The 22036-nt window shown below is 43.7% G+C and overlaps 1 protein-coding gene across 1 annotated transcript in view; it reads left to right on the top strand.

The window, feature by feature from the left end:
- Positions 1-22036, top strand: part of TM7SF3 (transmembrane 7 superfamily member 3) — a 220703-nt gene that overhangs the window by 107975 nt on the left and 90692 nt on the right. Inside the window, exon 3 of the mRNA XM_078674122.1 lies at positions 5394-5544. Coding sequence (XP_078530248.1) covers positions 5394-5544 — 151 coding nt within the window. The remainder of the gene's footprint in view (positions 1-5393; positions 5545-22036) is intronic.

Here is a 22036-nt window from a genome sequence, read left to right as displayed (position 1 = left end):
GGCCGAAACCCGTTTCATCGTAGAACGGGGGGCCATCACTGGGGCAAGATCATTGAGTCTATCCACTAACCAGCCCTGCAAAGCTTCCAGGTCCTTCTCAAGATTCCCTGTGCAAAAGCACGGGTGCTCAAGAGCCGCCTGCGCTAGCATTGCTGGTGTTACAGAGTGGTAGGCCCGATGGGCGCGCCGCTGTTGCAGAGACCCCATGTTAACAGGTCTCATCACACCCTTGACCAAAAATTTGGCCAACCAATGATCAGACCACAACACCGGTATTATCTCCTTCACCTCGAGGGGAAAGGTAGAAAAAACCTGATCCAGGGTGTGCCCCTTCACATGGGTGGGCCCCACGAGAAACGGTGTTAAGCCCAAGGGGGCGGTGGCCTCCAGGAGTTTGATAGTATCCGGGTCTGATGGAATATCCATGTGAAGGTTAAAGTCTCCCGCAACAATACACTGAGCCGCTTTCAACACCAACCCAGATAGGACAGACTCAAAATCTTCGAGAAAAGTGCCCAAAGGGCCAGGTGGTCTGTACACCAACAAACCCTTAAAGGATTGGTGAGGGGCCAGGGAGATGGAGAAAGCAAGGGACTCAGAGCCCCGGATGTCATCAATCGGCAAGATGGAACAAACCACGCTTTCCTGTACCACCAGGGCCACTCCTCCACCTCTACCCCTGGGTCTATCCTGCCTGTAAATACTATAGCCAGGAGGGATGGCCGCAACCACGTCAGGGTTGGAAAACTCCCCCAGCCACGTCTCAGTTAACATGAGACAGAGGGGCCTCTCCAGCTCTAGAAGGTCAAAAATCTCCTGCGCATGTCTAGCGAGAGATCTGGTGTTAAGCAGCATGCACAGGTGGCCATCATCCATGATTGGTTTACTGGGGGAGGAGGACACAGCACGGCTCAAACGCCAGCCGCATCCAGGGCAGCAGCACTTACCCAGAAACCGACCAGGGTAAACGGTGCGGCAGCCCCCTTGAGGGGAGGGAAAAGGGCAAAGAGAACGTAACTCACCAGATGTATAATGAAGCCGAGACAAGTCTATACCGGAGTCAGAAGGTGAAAGAGTCCTAGCCACCGCCCCGCCCGCCTCCGGGACGCTGACGGGCGCAGACGGGCTAGACTCTGGCGTGACTCCGGCGGTGATCCGGCGTACCCGCAGCGCGTAACCGCTGCGCGTAAGCATGACTCCCTTTAAGAGGAGTCCGTCGCCTGAGCCACTGGAGCGCACACCCCTCACCTAAGATGGCCGCCACAAAGCACTCCTCCACACACAGCCCGCCCACAGGAACCGGGACCCGCAAAAGCGCGGTGGAGGGCACAATTATGGTGCAGGTGAGTGGGGATAAGCTAAAAACAGGGGAGAATGAATTAAACTTCAACAAAAATAATGAGAAAGGATTATTTAAAAGCGCCGCTAAAATGCTGCCAGAATGCGCGCCTCAGCACAGCGAGCCGCCGAGCAGCGTTAGGGTAGGTCTCGTGTCCTAGCTTGCAATCAGCAGGACTGAGAATGGAAAGCTACCCGTGTGGGATAGAATACGATTGGATATGCAAATATGGTCCAGGATGCCCCTGAATGTCTATGGGCGCTCGGCCATCTTTAAGATGGTAGCCCTACCCCGTATCCTGTACCAACTTCAAAATCATCCATACCATATTTCACCGCAGTGGTTTAGACAGGTGAATTCGGCATTGGGTCGGTTCTTGTGGACTGGGGGGGCAGTGAGGGTGGCACTCCGCACATGCTTCCTCTCGACCTATTGTGGGGGGCTGGCCACGTCTAACGTCCAGTCTTACTATCAAGCGTCACACCTGCTGGTCCTCAATGAATGGTGGTACGGAGATCGCGACGACCCGACCTATGCCCTGGAGAGATACCTGATGGACCCGCACATGCTCCATACAATCTTATACTCTGCAGCCCTCCGGAAAAGGCTCCCAGCGGTCACTCAGAAAGTCTTCCGGGTGTGGCACGATGCGCTCCGACGCATGGGATGGTGGAACAGGCTGACGGGGGAAACCCCGCTGTGGCACAATGGGAGATTGCCGGCTCTAGCTTCCCTGCGAGGCTTTGATGGCTGGGACGCTATCTGTGTCTCGGCGCTGGGCCACGTCATGAAGGGCTCGGTCCTCAAGTCTTTTCAGGCTCTGCGGGATGAATATGACATGCCCCAATCTCAATTCTTTCGATACCTGCAGCTTCGACACGCCCTGACCCCCGCTATAGCGGACTTAACTTCTCTACCGGAGTTCAGCCCCCTGGAGGCTAAACTGTTCATGGGGGAACTAGAAACCAAAAAAATATCTAACATATATCAGACGCTGGTCACCCACTGTTCCCCTTCCCTTGATAAATTGCGGTTGGTCTGGGAGGGAGAGTTGGGGAGTTTGGAAGAGGAGGACTGGAGAGAAGCCCTGGAGGCCCCTAGGGGAGTACCGATTGCGGTGCGCTTGCGCTTTATTCAATTTAAGTACCTCCATAGGGCGTACTACACGAGGGAACGACTGTGGAGGGCGGGGCTGATTGCCTCCCCGGAGTGCCTGCGATGTGGGAGTGCCATGGGCTCCTTTATTCATATGGTGTTGGAGTGTGTGAGACTGCAAAGATTTTGGACCGGAGTGTGGGAGTGCCTGGAGGAGGTGCTGGGCTGGGAGCTTCCCCGCTCGCCGAAGTTGGGCCTCCTACATGTCATGGAACAAGTGGGGGGGAAATAATACAAACGACCTCTGCTTCTCTTGGGCCTCATAGTGGCCAAAAGAGATATAGCCCGGGCCTGGAAGGCTCCTAGAGCCCCATTACTGGAGGTGTGGAAGCGGGGCTTGGACTTTAACATGGGACTAGAACGCCCAATATTTGAGGCCAGGGGGTGTCCCACAAAACACTTTAATATCTGGAAGAAATGGGCGGACTACAGGGGCCTTCTGCTGGACCCCCCGGAGCCTCGGGCCGCCGACACGGATCGCGTCCTTACTGACTCTGGGTGAATTGGTTCACATGCAGCTATTGAGATTGCTAGGTTCCTCTTGATGGACACTGTAGACACCGTGCGGGGCGGAGGGAGGGCACCGGGTGGGATAGCAGAGGGTGGGATACTGGGGGGAATGTTAGCTGACTGTATTTGAAAGCGATACTTTTACATGCACACTGCCTCTCTGATTCTTAGGGAGCGGTGGTTTATTTCTTGTATGCTGTCAACTGTCAAAACCTAATAAAAATTTTGTTCTGAAAAAAAAATATTACATTTTCAGCACATTTCTATGATGGAAGTCCTGGAATATGGGTGGATCCAAAACATACCTACCGCTCAGCATTCCTGTACTTCTGATAAAAACGGTACCCCACTTGTGTGGCTGAACCCAGCACATAGTGCATGCTACATAGGGAATTATTGTTGCTGGTGTTCTGCTGTAGGTCCAATATCCTTGCTTCATTGGACGGGCTTGCTCTTGGCATTACCAATTTGTTAATCACCTTCTATCCAAGAGCCAATTTCTGCAGCGATTTGGAAAGATTCTTGTATCCTCGAGCAACAAATCTGATGTGAACTCAGATTTGATTTCCTGGAACATTTCACGTACTCTTGAGTCAATATTTGATCATTTAGTGATTATTTGCTTCAGGGAAAGAAATCAAGCGCGAACAATGAATAAGTAAATAACTAAGATTCTGACACTGGACGTGTTAACATTCATAATTTTTTTTATCTTTAAACTTATAAGTAGCAGCTTTAAAATTAACTGTGCACTGTTTCTGCCAATCTTAACGGGCCAGTTTACTTTGTTTTAAAAACAAAATCGTCAAGAGGTGCTTCAACCTGCTTAATCAGCATTTAGTCCCTCTTTGAGATTTTAAGTTTTTAAATATTATGGTAGGTACTTTGATGCACAAGCCACTAGAGTCCTTGAATTATCGTGGTCTGGATCATTCTTATAAGGGTTTTTTTTGGAGACCTCATTTTGGCAAAATTGTAAAAAATGACACTTTTATGGAATTGCGCACTGCATTTAGTAGTGGTAAGGTGGTAGTGCGGGGTCTGGTGGCTGTAGACTAATGCATCCACTGCAGGGGCCTGTGTTCAACCTCATGGTCACAGGTTCAAATCCCGGCGGGTCCACTCAGCCTTTCATCCATATTAGGTCGATAAAATGAGTACCATTGAGTTGGGTAACAATAAGCATCTGTTATTCAGCGCCTTGAGACCCATGGGTGATAAGTGTGCTTTACAAATACTTATGTTATGTACTTTGCGCAGTGAATTTTATGGTGACGGTCCTTTTGGAGATCTATATTAGTCTGGAAGTACTGTTCCCAAAATGTGAGTCTAGACGTTCCTCAATTTCTGAGGAGAACTTTGCAATTTTGGTGCAGAGAGGTCTCAAATTTACTTGCCAACAACAACGCCTTTGATAAAGTAAACCATCGTTTTATGTTGGGTTTCCCTTGGTAAGAAAGTGTCCAGGGCAACTGTTAATAGATGGATAATTGGCGTTAAATCGTCATTTTGTTAAGGAAATTGACCTTCCTGTATAGGAGAAACTTTGGTAACAGTCCAGCGAAGTGGAAACTGCCTAGATGGCTTTCCATAGGCATAAATAAGCACAATAGGCTTGTGTGCCATTCCATTGCTTCTCTTGAGGTATTTATGTACGGTATTTAAGATGCTTACATAGGCGCAGCTCTAAGACTCAATAGGTGTTGATGTGCTTAGCATTGTCAGAGCCACAGAAAAAACAATTCTATTTACACATACATTGAGAAACCTGAATAGAAACTGATGTTTCTTTTGGTCGAATGATTTTGTTTGAACTTTTTGTGTAGCACTTTGTTCACCTTGTGCTCATCTGCTTCGGAAATGTTTGCATTTGCACAGTCTGGATAGGAGGACGTAGACGTACAAAAGAAGAAACATTATCTTCATGGCAATTCAAGTCCTCCAAAACCTTGTTATCCCTTTTTCAATATCTTCCCAGGCATCAACGTGGCCTGTGCCTTGACACCTTCTTATAGTAGGAGATAAAAGCGATGGTTGTGTAGAGGAGCACGAGGTGAGGTATGTGGGCACGTACACGCGTGTCCTCTCGGCCTGCTGAAAGAAGGGCTTCTACTGCTGGTGGGATAGTGAGGACTGAGTGAACCACCATGAGGGAAATCTTGGTCTTCGTGACGCGGATATACCATGTATTCATGCTCGATGCTTTTATAAACGTCATTCAGGTTAATGTAAACTTTCAATGGTGTTTTCAGTAAAGCGATTTTTTTTTCTTATTTCACGTTATTACGTGCTGTACAGTTAAAAGTTGAATCACGGGAAATTCTAATGGATTAATTGAAGAATGTGTTCTTTGTAGAAGTGTTTCGTCACTGAAATAATTTGTGTTTAGATTCCTAATGCAACCGACGCAAGCAGTGGCGATGACACGGGCTTACTGTCCATCCTCCGGCCAGAGCAGACGGTGTGCACGTGGTACCTTCACTCGGATGACGTCAACCACCTGCTGGCCTTGACGGTCACTGTCCCATACACTGACAATGGTAACGTACTGGCAAACTGTTTACGACTTTCCGCTGCTGGATTAATTAAATAGACAGTTTGGTACTGGAGATCCTGTGAGTTGCCAGATGCCCTCGTTGGCTAGCGTTGCAAGAATAAAATAACTCTGGCCAGTAGTTTTGCATGGTGATCTGTCTGCAGCCTAATACTGGCTGATTTGGATTCGAACTCGAAAAACAATTCTACAATGCATGTTTTGGCTTTCTTCTGTGATTATTCCTTTTACTGTATATTTGTGTTGTGTCTCTAACAGGCCGTCCTTTGACTACTGTAAAACAGATGCTGCGCTCAGTGCTGCTTGTAATCTGGTTCCATAGTGCCCTAGGGCATGTCCCAACTCCCAAGCCAGCCTTGCAGAAAATTCTTGATGCAATTCTTGCACACATGACATGGCTGAAAGGTGCTCCAGGCTGGGCAGATCTCTAAGGGGTACTGAAGTATGTCATGCTCTGTGAGTACCACACGCAGAGGTACTAGGCAGGGCCCTGTAGTCGTGGGTTTGGACCATTCCCAGCAAAAACTTTAAGCACGGTGTAATGATTGAGTCAGGTACAAGGGATGAGTTTCAGGTAGCTTTATTCAAGATGGTACAAGAGACCCAATCAATACCCAATCAGGAGCAGGCAGCTCAGCCCAGTCAACTGTGAACATTTGACTAATAACATTCTATTGCATGTCATCACAGTAAGATTCTACAGGCAGAGCATGAATAGCATTGAACTCGGGATATAACTTATCCCCCTTTCTCCCAAATATACAAAAGAACAATCATGAGAGAAATAGAAAGATTAGGAGGAGAGGAAATAAAAACCGCAAATCAATGAAAGAAGAGAGCAACCGGAAAGAATGAGAGAAGCAACGAAGACAGGCAAACAAGAACATAAGAACCATCCTCCCTTCTATACACAAAAGCAAAGGCAAGAAAAAACATAGTCCGAGAAGAGGAAGCACGAACGACTGCACCAAAACACACCCACTGGCCAGATAAGGAATGTAAGGAGGCTGAAAAACGAAAAACCAACAGAGCAAGAAAACACGACCGAAAAGCAGCGAAATGCTAAGAATCCACACGAGACACCAGGAAGATGAAGTAAAAGAAGAAAATAATCCTCACCCAAGTCAGACACCATTATCAAAAAACATAATGAAAAAATGTAATGTTAAGACAACAGTGTAATTGTCATATAGCTACTGTTTATCTTTATGATGTGTTAAGTTAGCATAGGCTTATTAAATGTTTAAACGCCATTTTTCCTTTTGCTGCTTCTGCACACGACACTTAATTGTTGATTTAGCTTTCAACCTAGAAGACCGTTGTGATTTACATGAGAATAATGTTATTGCTCTGATATCAGCTTTGCTTATTAAACTATGTCTGTACAGAGAGTGCTGAAGCTTCAAGGATAACACGACACAGAATTGTTATGAGGTCTGATCTCCGCACCTTCATAGACATAACATAAGTGCAGCTTCTGCCAAATTTAGGCTTTAGGCGGGTTTTATATTGCTTTGCTTAGAACACAGATACACACTTGATGCGGTTCGCATGCAGAGAGAGCTGGTGGAAGCTGATGTGATCTCTTCATACTAGGATCTTGAGGTATGGGCCCGCCCTGCTAAAACCCAAAGAGACCTTCTTAGATATTAATATAATATGCTAGTTAGGGAGGGTGAGAAATAGGTGTTGTTAACCCTTATTCATTAAAGCATCTTAGCATGCTATCACCTTTTGCTTTCTATGGACTAGTAACTATGCTGATAACTTTGCTTGTGATATGTTTCCTTGTATTATCTAAGATACTGCGTTTGAGAAAACGGCATTAGTAAATAAATATTTCAAATGTGCACGTGTCCTCATTTACTCCCCGTTCTGGTTTGAAATGATAGTATAACAAAAGAGTGTTCATGTGTTCCACGTAACCTGAGATATCGTAAGTTCATGTTCTGGTTTGTCTAATCATTGGAAGTTTGTGATGACCAATGAGACACTGTAGCTAGCCTGGTAAGGGGATTTTGGGTACTGAGGTGAGTTTTGGGTCACCCTAATTCGCCGAGGTTCCAAATCTCTATGCACAGTTCTGTGGGAGAACGGAAACCCTGCCACATGGCGCCCACACGTTGGTGGTCTTATATCATGACACTCGAGTAGTATATCATTCAAACCTTAACCCCTTCACTGTTGTTTCCGGAAAACGGTGGTGTTGGACAAACCTACCTATTTTTGAAATAGGTCTTTTCAAGCTTGAATCTCTCTAAAACGGTTTCTTTGAATTACTACCCAGTTGTGCTACAAAGTTTACTTTGTTTTTCTAAGTTCCTGTGCAGTCATGGCTCAGCCTGTGGACATTCCGCAGCATAGTCACATATCGGTGCGCAATCATTTGCAAACTTACAATGTACCCGTTGATGGCTTGGCTGTGATTTTGGTGGTGAGTGCGGAAGCAGCTTACCCATACGAACTCTTTTATTCGTGGGTGACATTTCCGGCTGTGGACACTAATTCTGGTGTGTTCCACAATTACACTCCCTTACCTGTGCCGAATGAATATACTCCGTACAGGGCACTGGAAGTACCTATTGATCATTGGCAGCATCGCGTTTGATTTGGTGGCGCCCTACCCCATTCTTTAACCGCTCCGAGGTTAGGTCCTTTGTCCATTCCAGGCGCAAATTGGCCTGTTTTGGCTGGATTTACTCCTCATCCTCAACACGGCAATTGTACCTTAGCGGAGGTTCGTAGACTGCATGTAGTTTCTATTGCCGTGATACGTGCATTAGTGCAATACATAGGTCGTCATCTCCCAGGTGGGCCCCCGGGGGGTCCGGCTCTTCCAGCGGGACAGGGCGGTTTGAAGCTGTCCTGTGATGGTCAATGCAGTGATGGGTAAGCGTCCCCAGGAAAAGGATGATTTTCCTTTCTGGCTTGCCGAGAAATTTGACCAGCTGGAAGCAGAGTTTCCTAATACAACTCCTGGAGATAAACATAGGATCTTAACGATTAGTTTACCGAAGGATTTGGCCCCCGAACTCGTTGACTGTGAGACCTGGGGAAAAACATTTGCGGCGGTCTATGCAAGGTGTTACGGCACTCAGTCTATGGCTGTCCTGCCTGATATCGTTAAATGTGTTCAAGATGATCACGGACCGGAGGCAGCAGTTGAATTGGGTATGCGTCTGTGTGGCTCCTTTGATATAGTTTGCGATCTCATTCTTGCTAATGTCAAGGGGGATGCAGTGAACTTTCAAGTTGCTAATGCTTTGGAGGCGATTCCCGATGCTGATAAACCCAGGCAGTTGGCGAGGATTATTGTGGCTGCTTATAGAAAGGTGGGTCGCAATAGCAAGGGTCTGAAGCCTTTTTCTGTAAAGGAGAAAAAGCAACCCCAAGGGCAGACTTCACAAACGGAAGTTCAGCCCCAGTCCAAAAAACAGAATTGGCCTAAAAAACAGAAACAGGGTAAGCAACAGCAACAGCAACAGCAGCAAAAACAGGAGTCTTATCCTGCGTCTCTGATGCCTGCGCAAACAGAACGTGTTTATGACTTGCGCGACGATTAAATCACCTGATCGATTTCAGGTTTCTGATTAACGCTCTCCTCGTTCCTTTCAGGACTCATCGGCTCCGAAGACCGGTGGTAGAGGAGGCGGAAGGGGTCGGGGTGGTCAGCAAGGTCGTGACCAGCCCCGCCAGACAGAAGGCACAGGACAGCAGGACGGCTCAACGCCGAAGAGACCGCAGTTTGCCAAAAAGCAAGTCGCGGCTTTAACAGCGCATCGATATGCCACAGATAGTGAGAACGCGGCTTCGGAATCTGACATGGGCTCTGACTTTGCTGGACAGCGCGGCGGAGATTACCATTGTGAGAGAGGCCCTGCGTCCACTACTGAAGGTGACAGCGACTGATATTTATGTTGTGATAGAAACAGCCGATACAAGAGTTGCTCCCCCTGATAGACTTTATGAAATTGTCCTGTTAATAGAAGGTGACATACAACGTACCATCAAAGGGGTATTTTGGGAAAATCTTTCGTCTACGTATGACATTTTGCTTGCGGAGGCTGACTGGCCCCCACCTTTTGTGCTCGCTGCTCCGAGAGGGGAGGAGGTAATCCTCCCAAGTTTCGCGAACACTGTCTCGAAAGAGCATGCGCAGCATTTTGCAGAAAAGTGGGCTAGGGCTCTAGCACCGGCTCTGTACCGCAACCAATGTGGTTGGGATAAATTGTCCCCATGCCACGAGATTCCTTTGCGGTCTCAGCCGCAGCCTCAACCTCAATATCCCATACGTCGTGAAGCCAAAGCTTCCATCGCGGCAATCCTTGTACAATTGGAATATCAGGGAGTTATTGAAACATGTGTGTCACTGATGAATAACCCTCTTTTTACTGTAACCAAGCCTGACAAGTCATATCGTTTGGTTTTGGATTACCGGCATTTGAACTCGCATTGCCGTAACTGTGCAGTACAGAATACTCACGGCTCTGCTCTAGTGGATAGTCTAGTGCATAAGCGTTTTAAAACCACGCTTGACATTTCTAATGGTTTCTATGCCCACAGATTGGATAGCTTTAGCTCCCAATGGACCAGTTTTACAAGCGCTGGAGTTCAAAAACAATTTTGGCGTCTCCCAATGGGCTATAAGAATAGTCCTGGTATTTTTACCGCCCGCATAGTCTCTCTTTCAGAGAGGATCGACCCAGATGCTTGCTCGTATGTGGATGACATATATCTCAGACGACGAAATTTGGGAGCATCTGTGTCGTGTGAATTCCATAATTTGTACCTTTGCAGACATGGGTTACAAATTTAACTTTGCAAAATCGCACATTGCGGAGTACACAGTGTTGTTCCTGGGCTATGAGCTCAACAATGAAGGTAGAGGTTTGGCTCCTCACTTCTTGGAGAAATGCGCACAGTTGCGCGCTCCTACAACACTGAATAAATTACAGTCTTTACTGGGCTTTTTAAATTTCGGGGGACATACATTCCGGAATATGCCCAGCGTATCAAGCCTTTGTATGCTTTGATACAACCAACTTTTTCCAAATCATGCTGGCTGCCTGAGCACTCAGCCGTTTTGCAATCCTTGCAGGCTGATCTGCTCGCTTCTAAATTCTTACTGACTCGTGATAACCACACCAACCTGGTGATAAGAATTATTCCTGGGACAGTGGGTTTCACGTACCTCACTTTTAATGAAGGAGACACAGTACCTATTGCTTACAAGTCACACTTGTACACTTTGGCTGAAATGCGGTTTTCCACTGTGGAGAAAGTTTTAACGGCAGTGCAGATGGCGATTCTTAAGGAACGTGCTCTGTCACAGGGAAAGCGCATGTTGGTTGTAACACCCTGTCCTCATTTGGAGGCAGTTACGAAACCAGTGTACCGAATTCTAAAGCTTTGCACCCTCAGTGGATTCAATGGGCTGCTTCCTTGACGTCCACGGATGTCACGTTTATTTTTGACGCCTCATTACGGTCGCAAGAGTACTTGCAGTATGAATTCGTTCATCCTGCTCCTCTGGCTATGCGACCTTTGGAGGACTTCCATTGCGTCATTTACACTGATGGTTCGGCGCAGGTTGCGCATGGCTCTAAACACGGCTACGTTTCCGCATGCGCCATTGTGGTCGGTGCCATGGTGAACGATGAGTTCAAGTCCAGAGTGGTGCACACGCAGACTCTAGGGGACTGCACCGCACAATTAGCAGAGCTTCGTGCTCTATTACTAGCATTGGAGTACGCAGATCCTATTGTGACGACTCTTATTGTGAGTTATTCTTATTACTGTGTCCAGTCTTACAATGAAAACGTGTTCTTTTGGATTCAGAATGATTTTCGTGATTCCAAGGGTAGCACAATAAAACACAAGATGATCTGGGTTCGCGTGGCTGAGCTTAAGGCTACGTTGCCACTCGTTTTTGTAATTCATACTCTTGGCCATCAGCGTGTGGGAGTCCACGCTGTCGTTAACTCGCTTGCGGATGAAGCAGCGAGGTCAGCGGTGTCTACATATTTAGTTGCAGCAGTTACACGGTCCAAAAGTAAGATTGATGATGACATCTTGGCAGCTGTTGCTGCCACTGAGAAGGGAGGTAAACATCCTACGGGGTTCCCTTTGAAGTACACATACCACTTAAGTCCCGAAAAGGTTCCTTTTGTGAAAATTCCTGAAGTTGGAGAACGTTTGATTCCCAACTCGGATCGCAGGGCTACGTTGATTACAGCGGCACATGAAGGTGTTGCGTCTGCGCATGCGGGCGTCTCGGCCACTGTAACTCAATTACAACAACGTTTCTGGTGGCGGGAACTGTACAAACAGACGCGAGATTATGTCCTTCAATGTGACATTTACCAGCAGATATAACCTTCGACTGCTGCGCGTCCGCCACAGACACAGTTGTACATTTCTGATAAACCGCTAGGTTGTGTTTTAGATCACTGCGGTCCTTTTTCCCTCTGATACTGCGTATAAGTACATCTTAGTAGCAGTGGATTCATGCACACGCTTTGTATGGGTTTGGCCCCATCGCAGCGCTGATTCACGAACTGTCATTAGAGATTTGCGTGTCTTTGTAGGGATTTTTGCCTGTGGTACCTTCCATTCGGATCAGGGTCCGGCTTTCGCCTCTAAGGCGTATAAGGATGCCATGACTTCGATGGGGGTCCAAGTCAAGTTTTCGTCTTCCTACAGACCTGAAGGTATTAGTGTAGTGGAGCGAATGAACCGTGATTTAAAGCAATCTTTGACAGCTCGAGTTATAGGCACTGGCAGAAACTGGCTGGCCCACCTCAATGGCGTGCAGCGTGCTCTTAATCTCCCTAGAAGGTCTCTGGGTGGGCGGACCCCATACGAAATGCTCTTTGGCATCAAGATGTACGTCCCTGACCTTAACGGTCTAGACTGCGTGGCTCGCGCCACAACCTTTGACGTAGATGAACATTGCAATGTTTTACAGGATCTACAAAAGACCAGAGACAGTCTTGCAAAGGAACATTTGCCCTCCACATCGGATGTTGCGTTGCAGATCCTAGTAGTCGGCTGGCTACCCCAAGTTGGAGAACTGGTTCGAGAGAAGATCGATAACAAGAAAGAATTTGGTCCTTCCTATCGAGCTCCGGTTCCAGTCCTTGGAGTGAAGGGCACAAGAACAGTCATTTTACCACCGCTTCCTGGTCGTAAGGAAAACGGGTTATCTCAATTGACAATGTCAAGATACACAGAGTGGCCGATTCTTCTTAGTATGACACCGGCAGTCTCCTGTCCTTCCATTGTGAGAAATTCAGTTTTGGCCACTGCTTCTAATCCTGAAACTGAAGTGGCCATCGAATTGCCTGCAATTTCCTGTCCTTTATTAAGTACTTTGCCTGGTTCTGACCATGGTGAAATAGACTACACTTACCCCACTGACTTATCCATGCCTGACCTGCAAGCACGTTTGGCCACAGAATCCAGATTTTCATTTGACACTGTTTCCAATGCCTTGAAGAAACCCTCACGTTTTGCAGTTTATGCCAGCTTATTTAAGCAACATTTTTTGATTCCCCCATGGACATATATTTGGCTGGTGCTTTTTTCAATTTACCTTTTTATGTCAATTGGGTTTGTTTCATTTTTTCCGGATTATAAATGGACACTATGTCGAGGAAAGAACATGCATTCAACATCTCAATGGAACTTTGGCCCCCCTTTCCTCATCGCATTCTGCACACAGACTGAAAAGAGACTTGACATTTGTTAACATCACTGCTTGACCTGTCCTTGATGGGATAGTGTGGGATGCTGTAAGATTTCAAATTCATGGCCCTACTGAGGTTGTTAATGTCCCTAATGTGCTTAGAGTTAACATGGGGGATGTAGTGAAACAAAACATACGTTCTGATGATTGGGATGTTCAGGCCGTAGAGTCTTTGTTTTCTGATTTGAAATACTATGCTGCCTTTGATGCGGAAGATTTGTACTTGGAATCTGCTAATTATGGTGATTTGTTTTGCTTTCAACATTTTGGCAATCACTTCTTACATAAAACTACTTCTAGAAGGAATACTGTATATTATACACAATGGGAGCATTGCCCAACTCCTAAAAAAGGCAGTTCGAGTACTTTTTTGAAAAAGTACACTTATTTTACTGACTTCAATCAGTCTAATCCCGAGTCCTTTTATTTTAAAATGACACAGAAGCCTATGTCCAAGGTTAGACTTACCGATAACAAATTATTGTACTCGAAGTCCTTTCTTGATCAGATGGCTGTTGGCGGCTATGAATTGTGGAAGGAAACTATTGACCTAAAATCAGTTTGGGGTTCTAAAAGCTGGCAGGTACAAGGCACTGAGGCTTTGCACCGTGCTTGTCTCATCCCAAATCAAATGTTGTTTTTGAATTCCTCTATTTCACAGACAACATGCTTTGGATTGGCTACTTCTAAAAAATTAAATACTCCAACCATCCTCACCCAAGTCAGACACCATTATCAAAAAACATAATGAAAAAATGTAATGTTAAGACAACAGTGTAATAATAATAGCAAATTCATTAAAACAAATACATATAAATGTGAGGTTTGGGAGGACTATAACCCAAAAGCAAAACGCTTAAAAGATAAGGGATTATAGCAGTAACAGATGGGACAAAAACCCATAGGAACCATAGTCCTTGTAAATAGTTAAAAAAAAAAAACGTTGAGCGAAGTCACCGAACAGAAATGGATAGAAATCTGTATAATAATACAGAGGTGAGCGATGTAAAAAAAAAAAAAAGAAAAATCAGATCTGAATAGGGACTCATACAATAATGTGAGTGACCTCAGAAAACAGATATGGATAGGGACCCATATAATAATGCGAAAAGGACTAAAACCCTCGCATAGCTCCCAGGAGGGAGACAGAAATAAGTTGCGCACATGTGACCTGTACGAATATACAAAGAGCAGATAGGACTGAAACCCTCTATGATTCCCGTGTAGGGAAACTATAGCATACAAAGAGTCTTGACAGCGTGTACCATGATGGCGTGTACCTACATGATGTATATCAAGGGCCCATGAACAAATTGGAAACCAGTGTGTCTGAGTAGGAACCCGTACTAATGCAAAAAATAAGTGAACTTTGCATGAATCCCATGTAAAAAGGGTGGAAAGATAATGTAGGGAAACAGATAGTATGCATGAGACAGCAGAGAGACAATGGACTCTTGACGGCGTGTACCCTGACGGGGTGTACCTACAGGGTGTATACTTAAGATCCATAAACAATTGGAAAACACACGAACATAAAGTACAATCTTGTGAAGGACAAAACATCATAATGTGAATATAAATAAATACCCTGTTCAAAGAATGTAGGAAAACAGAAAGCATGTAACATCCCACATAAGAACTTCAAGAGATATCACCAGTGAACAACGTCTCATCCGAGTTTCAAAAGGCAACAAATACTCTTGCTTGAGGGAACAAAATTAAAAAATGCCTAGCAATGAAAACGTAGGTCGTTAATAGTAAACCAGGCATATACCCAAAAAGCTGAAAACATTTGCAGACAAGCTAGAAAAACTCATTTCCATGAGGTATGCACTAGTAAAGCGCACCAGACATTAAAATCAAACACTGCACATAGGAAATTTGAGCTGTAGGCATCAGGACTCAGCAACTCCATATGCAAAAACAAGGGAAAAACAGTGTCCCTGTCACCCTGATTCAGTGAGCTGTGACTCTGTGAATTTTGTTTAAAAAAAAAAGACGCTCACTGTAGATTGAAGGGGAACGGTAAGTATGAGGAAAATCCAGTTAAACTCCAACATGACACTGGGTGGCAGCATAAGAAAGCAAAATGTTGAGCAATGCTACGCCCACTTTAGTAAACAACGAAGTTACTGAAAGGCACAAATAGGTTGCCATACGACAGTGTGCAGCCAAGAAGAGTGAGAGTACTTGCAGTTGCCAGCTGATCAGTAACGACATCCATGACAAAGGGCAGAAACAAAGTGAAGACGCGCTTCGTCCCTCGTCGTCCTTCATCATTGCAGGACCTCTCCAACAATGGACAAACTTTATTGATGAAGAAATGAACACGTGGTTGGCAGAAAACTGAAGGAAAACATAGTGTAACGAAAAGCGCCAGCCACAAGATGGCGGCACGCACCCTTGAAGACACGCTGGATGGCTTGCGGTAAAAGCGTGCGCCCAAATGTCTTGCACAGCACTGAGCTTGAAGAGCGTGCGCACGTCACAGAAGACACCACAGAGGCATCCCAAGATATCACGGAGCCATGGTAAGTTTGGTGAAACTGCACGTGTTGAGTGTGTGCGCGGTGGAGAGGCTTGGGGGATTTGAATGTAAGCAGTTCAACTGCCATTGTGCAGCGGTAACCCCTACCGGCTCCCAAAACACTGAAATAAAATGCTCCACACACTGGTAAACATGGAAACTCAGTCTCTGATACACCAAACATACCAGCTCAGAAAAGATGTCGCAGCATACACAAGACGACGTTCTGGCAGTAGCTCCTTTCTCTGGCTGAGTAAAACTTGAAGCTGAGAAGACAGTTAAATGGCAGAGGTTTCCAGGAGACATTGGATATCACTCTTCTTGCCAGGACAGTGAAAACGTCAATGAGTGGCAAGGACCACTCTATATGAGGCACAAAGAATTACCGCACAAACCGGGGTAGCAGTGAGCAAGCAGCATTCGTCCTCCCCAGCGTGTAGACAATGATAAATTGCAGGCTACGTAGCTTTGAGCCAGAAACACACTTCTTCCAGACAGCATAGAGTAGGCTTACCCTCGCTGAAGGCACAGCGCAAGACGCAGACATTGGCAGGCTTTCCCTCACTGTAGGCACAGTACACGACTGATGTGTTGATAGATGGCAGGCTTACCCTCACTGAAGGCACAAAACAAGACGCATAGAGGTAGTGGGGAGTAGAAGCCCAAACTTGAATGGGCAGCTTCTGAAGTAACACTTCCCCAGACACAGAGGAACAACTGGCAGACTACTGTGGGCGACAGATGGGATGTCACTGGTGGGGCCAAGATACCAGTTGGCTTAACTTGAGTTGCAGTAGGGTCTGTATTTTAAAAGTTGCTTGAGGTTCTTGAAGAGGTGACAGACGCACGTTCGCTTCAGGATCATCGCCAAAAACTTGTAATGATTGAGTCGGGTACTACTGATAAGTTTCAGGTAGCTTTGTTCAAGATGGTACAAGAGACCCAATCAAGACCCCGCCAGGAGGCAGCTCAGCCCAGTCAACTGTGAACACTCTATAACATGTCATCACAGTAAGATTCTGTTAGCGCTATGGGATTGAAAAGAATCAGCCCCGGAGATGTGTGCACTTAAATTTGAAACGGAGCATTTCTTCTCAATGCGTTTCTTGAATTTAAATGAGTCAGTTCAACAATTCTTCAAGATGCGGTGATTTATTCAGTTCATAGTTCATCCATTGCTTCATGGTGCAATTTATGCAAAACTCCATAGTGTTCAATTTTAATGAAACAATATCTTTAATACCCAATGCATTTCGGGTTATACATCAACCCTTCTTCAGGGGTCTATGGGAGAGATAAAAAAAAATCAAGATTTTTATAATGAATATGCTGGCGCAGTGTGTATTTACTATTCAAACGTGATAACAAATCAAAACAAACTAAAGCCTATGGTCATCTGGTTGTGCAAAATGAGAAAGACCGCTTTGAGGCACACTGGCAGCAGTAGGACGCAAGTTTATATGTGTAGTCCTGCTAAGCATCATGATCAGCTCTTGTTGACTTTATGAGAAAACATTCAATGGTGCAGCGTCAACTAAAATAGCATTCTTGGATGTTTTGGTAATAATTGAGAACAACAACATTAAGACTAGAGTGTTTACCAAAAAACAGATAAGAATACATGTTTGCATTTCCGAATCTTCCTTCAAGAATCTTTGAAAAAACACTTGCCGCTTTCTTAATTCATCAGATATAAGCGTATAACTTCAGACCCACTTGAGGCGACTAACACTATCAACAACCAAGCTGCAAAATACACAAAACGCGGTTAACCAAAAGAAATCATTGCTGAATCAATCACCAGAGTAAGCCAACTGAACAGAGAAACGTTAACACCTAAAACATCTTGTGAGAAATCACCAACCGTATGTGCCCTTAAATACTCCACGCAAGCCAATAGAATTAAGAATATCATTAAGAAACAGTGGGCATTGACCAAACTAGAACCTGATTTAAAAGACTTATTTGATGAGTTACATTCGCCTTCCAAAGGTCAAAGAACTTGAAAGAGCTACTGAACCTCAAGAAAACCAACAAAAAATAATTTAATGGTGTGCAAAGATGCGAGAACTGTATTCATTTGAACAATGTACTGGTAGGCAAAGAAGTCACTCATCCAATAATGTTACAAAATACCACTATAGCATTCAAGTACATGTGACACCAAATACGTAATATACGCTATCAAATGCCCGAGTGGCAAAATCTATGTTTGACAAACGGAAAGAAAAATTAAAATCAGAATGACTGAACATAAGAGCAACATAAGAATGAAAAATACGAAGTCTACCATAGCAACACATTGGCAGGAGGCTGCCCACCAAAGTTCACAAATCAGATTCACAATATTGGAAGCTGTTGTACAACGTTGTGATATGGACCAGCATAAACAACGGTTACAAGCAGAATTCTTCTGGATCAAAAATTGAACTCTTTGCAACCATTCGGAATGAACGATCGTGTTTAACTTGCGTATTTCCTATGAAATGCATTTACTGATGTACTCTAAATATGCACATTCATACAAGCATTATTGGACCTTGCAACACCTATATACTGGTTTTCAGTACCGTAATATTGTTATGTAAGATATTGAGTTAGTGAAATTTTTGTTTTTCTCACCATCATGCACTAAGATTTTAATATGAGGGCACAGCCGTTAAGAATATTTGTGACAGCAATTAGAATCATGCATCCTGACGGAACAGTGTACACATTAATCCCGTTTGTAAGTAACAGCATCTCATTGGTGGAGATTGTCATGTGAGCGGGGACCACACTGAAGCGGCCCTCTCGCATCATGTGATTAGAGAACTTGACATCCAGAACCGTCATTGGACGGCTATTTGGATTGCACTTTCTCATAAGCTTGAACTAGGAAGTATTCGAGCAATCAGTTGTACACCATCGGCGTCCGTCCACGTTGCTGAGCATGTAAGTAAGAGCCGAAACTCCTGCCGCATTAGACCTAGAAACACAAGGTAGTAACATGCAGGACTTCACTAATAGTACTCGTGCAGAGCTCAGTTCAACAGCAACGCGCCACCATTAAGCGTAGCCACTATTGAAAAGAACGCGAGTCAACTAATCGTAGACTAATAGGCTCGGGGCTTCAGAACGCAATAGGTTGAACAAGTAATGCTTTACTCACTACCTTCGCGCAGAGCTCAGTGTAACATTAACGCACATTAAACGTAGCTATTGTTCAAGAGAACGCGAGTTAGATAATTCGGTGACTAAGAATCGCGTAGTTTCGGAATGTGACGTTGAACTTTAACACAAAGCGTTTTTACTTGCAACGCTTGTAGTTACAACTCCAAGTGGATAGCGATTGGATTTTTTAGCCGCCAACACGATAAATTATAAACAGCTATCACAGACATGTGTTTCAGCAGAATCCACAGATGTATACATGCTAGATAGAAGCGCCCAGTGTTTCACATAGCAAATTGAGTTGATGTTGCACCATTGAATGTTTTTTCATAAAGTCAACAAGAGCTGATCATGATGCTTAGAAGGACTACACATATAAATTTGTGTCCTACTGCTGCCAGTGTGCCTCATAAAGCTGTCTTTCTCAATTTGCAAGGCCAGATGACCATAGGCTTTAGTTTGTTTTGATTTGTTATGATCACGTTTGAACAACAGTAATTACACAATGCGCCAGCATATTAATTCTAAAAATCGTATCTGTTTTTTGTATCTCTCCTATAGATGCCTGAAGAAGGGTCGATGTATGACCTGAAATGCATTTGGTATTAAGATATTGTTTCATTAAAATTGAACACTATGGAATTTTGCATAAATTGCACCATGAAGTAATGGATGAACAATGAACTGAATAAATAACCAAATCTTGAAGAATTGTTGAACTGATTCAATTAAATTCAAGAAATGCATTGAGAAGAAACGCTACGTTTCAAATTTAAGTGCACACATCTCCGGGGCTGATTCTTTTCAATCCCATAGCGCAGACATTATTGGAGGGCACTGACAGACACAGTGCAACGGATGTTGTAGAATTCGTCAAAATAATTCACATTGAATTTAAACTGAGGAGTGCACTGAGATACAAAACTACAATCACAGTAAGATTCTACAGGCAGAGCATGAATAGCATTGAACTCCGGATATAACACAGGGGTACTAGGACCAGGGCATGTTTTAGTGCAGTGGTTTTAAAACCTTTCAATGAGCGTTCTCCCAGTAGAAAAAAATGGGCCCTCTTCAGAATTTTTCAAAATGATTCTATTAAATTGTATCTATTAAAAGTATCCACAGTGTGTGACTGGGAATTTTGAAGAATATTTGGAGTCATTTCCCCTTTCTTCAAAAAAGCCGATGGCTGGTATGAGTACTACTGGAAGTGGTCTGGGTATGGGGTTCTTCTATTCATCAATTGCCTACTACGTCACACAATATTACACCATTAAGATGAACTTGTCAATACACTTAAATATATCACGCAAAAGAGTTTTGTGTCTTATTAAAAGATTGCTCACAAATGATTTATTTACCTCCCACTGGGGTTACAATCTAACATATTATCACAAAGATTAAAAAGAATTTTTTAAAAAAACTCATACATGATTATACATTTATAAAACAAGTCAAAATTTAATCAAAGAAACAGTCGACGCAGCGTTTCGGTGCCTTTTCTCTTTTACACCTTCTTCAGGACTTTACAACATTTTGACTCCATTGTTTCTAAAAATAAATAAAAATATTTAAGAATTTATCTTTTTTTTGTAAGTTCATCATTTTAACCTAATCATTGTCATCTCTATTTTTTTATATATATATACCCCTAAGTGTACCCTTAGACATGCCAAACCAACTTCTTACATGTAACAGAGAACTTATTCTCTTTGCGTCTTTGGAACTTATTACTGGGTCCAAACTATTACATCACTGTTTTTGGCATTAGGATGCATTATCTTATTGTTATTTATTATTGAACTATTATTCAGGATGTTCGTCATACCTGTGTTTTGTTAAAAATTGGAACATTTCGAAAGAATCCCACATGAGTCTGCAGGCTGCTCAGGTTTTTTTTCAGTTTCCTTGAGCTGAACTGATAATACATAACAGAAGTTCATTTTAGTAATGGATATAAAGCAATCCCAGATGATAATACGTTGCTCAGCAGTTGTCAATATTACCTCTATATCTGAGTATCTCTGTGTTCCGTGCATATAGAACACAGAGATACTCAGATATAGAGGTAATATTGACAACTGCTGAGCAACGTATTATCATCTGGGATTGCTTTATATCCATTACTAAAATGAACTTCTGTTATGTATTATCAGTTCAGCTCAAGGAAACTGAAAAAAAACCTGAGCAGCCTGCAGACTCATGTGGGATTCTTTCGAAATGTTCCAATTTTTAACAAAACACAGGTATGACGAACATCCTGAATAATAGTTCAATAATAAATAACAATAAGATAATGCATCCTAATGCCAAAAACAGTGATGTAATAGTTTGGACCCAGTAATAAGTTCCAAAGACGCAAAGAGAATAAGTTCTCTGTTACGTGTAAGAAGTTGGTTTGGCATGTCTAAGGGTACACTTAGGGGTATATATATATAAAAAAATAGAGATGACAATGATTAGGTTAAAATGATGAACTTACAAAAAAAAGATAAATTCTTAAATATTTTTATTTATTTTTAGAAACAATGGAGTCAAAATGTTGTAAAGTCCTGAAGAAGGTGTAAAAGAGAAAAGGCACCGAAACGCTGCGTCGACTGTTTCTTTGATTAAATTTTGACTTGTTTTATAAATGTATAATCATGTATGAGTTTTTTTAAAAAATTCTTTTTAATCTTTGTGATAATATGTTAGATTGTAACCCCAGTGGGAGGTAAATAAATAATTTGTGAGCAATCTTTTAATAAGACACAAAACTCTTTTGCGTGATATATTTAAGTGTATTGACAAGTTCATCTTAATGGTGTAATATTGTGTGACTTAGTAGGCAATTGATGAATAGAAGAACCCCATACCCAGACCACTTCCAGTAGTACTCATACCAGCCATCGGCTTTTTTGAAGAAAGGGTATGTTTGATATTTTTACTGTTTGAACCCCCCACCCTGTACAAAAGCAGGGGTACCTCCAAACTCTTTTACGTCATTTCCCCTTTGACAATTTTTTTTGCAGTTTTATATAGCGCAAACTTTACCCGAAGGTGTCAGAG

The sequence above is a fragment of the Lissotriton helveticus genome, chromosome 1_1 (genome assembly GCF_964261635.1).
Source record: "Lissotriton helveticus chromosome 1_1, aLisHel1.1, whole genome shotgun sequence".
Lineage (NCBI taxonomy): Eukaryota > Metazoa > Chordata > Amphibia > Caudata > Salamandridae > Lissotriton > Lissotriton helveticus.
Note: the sequence above shows the minus strand (reverse complement) of the source record. Positions and strands in the feature narration are given on the sequence as shown.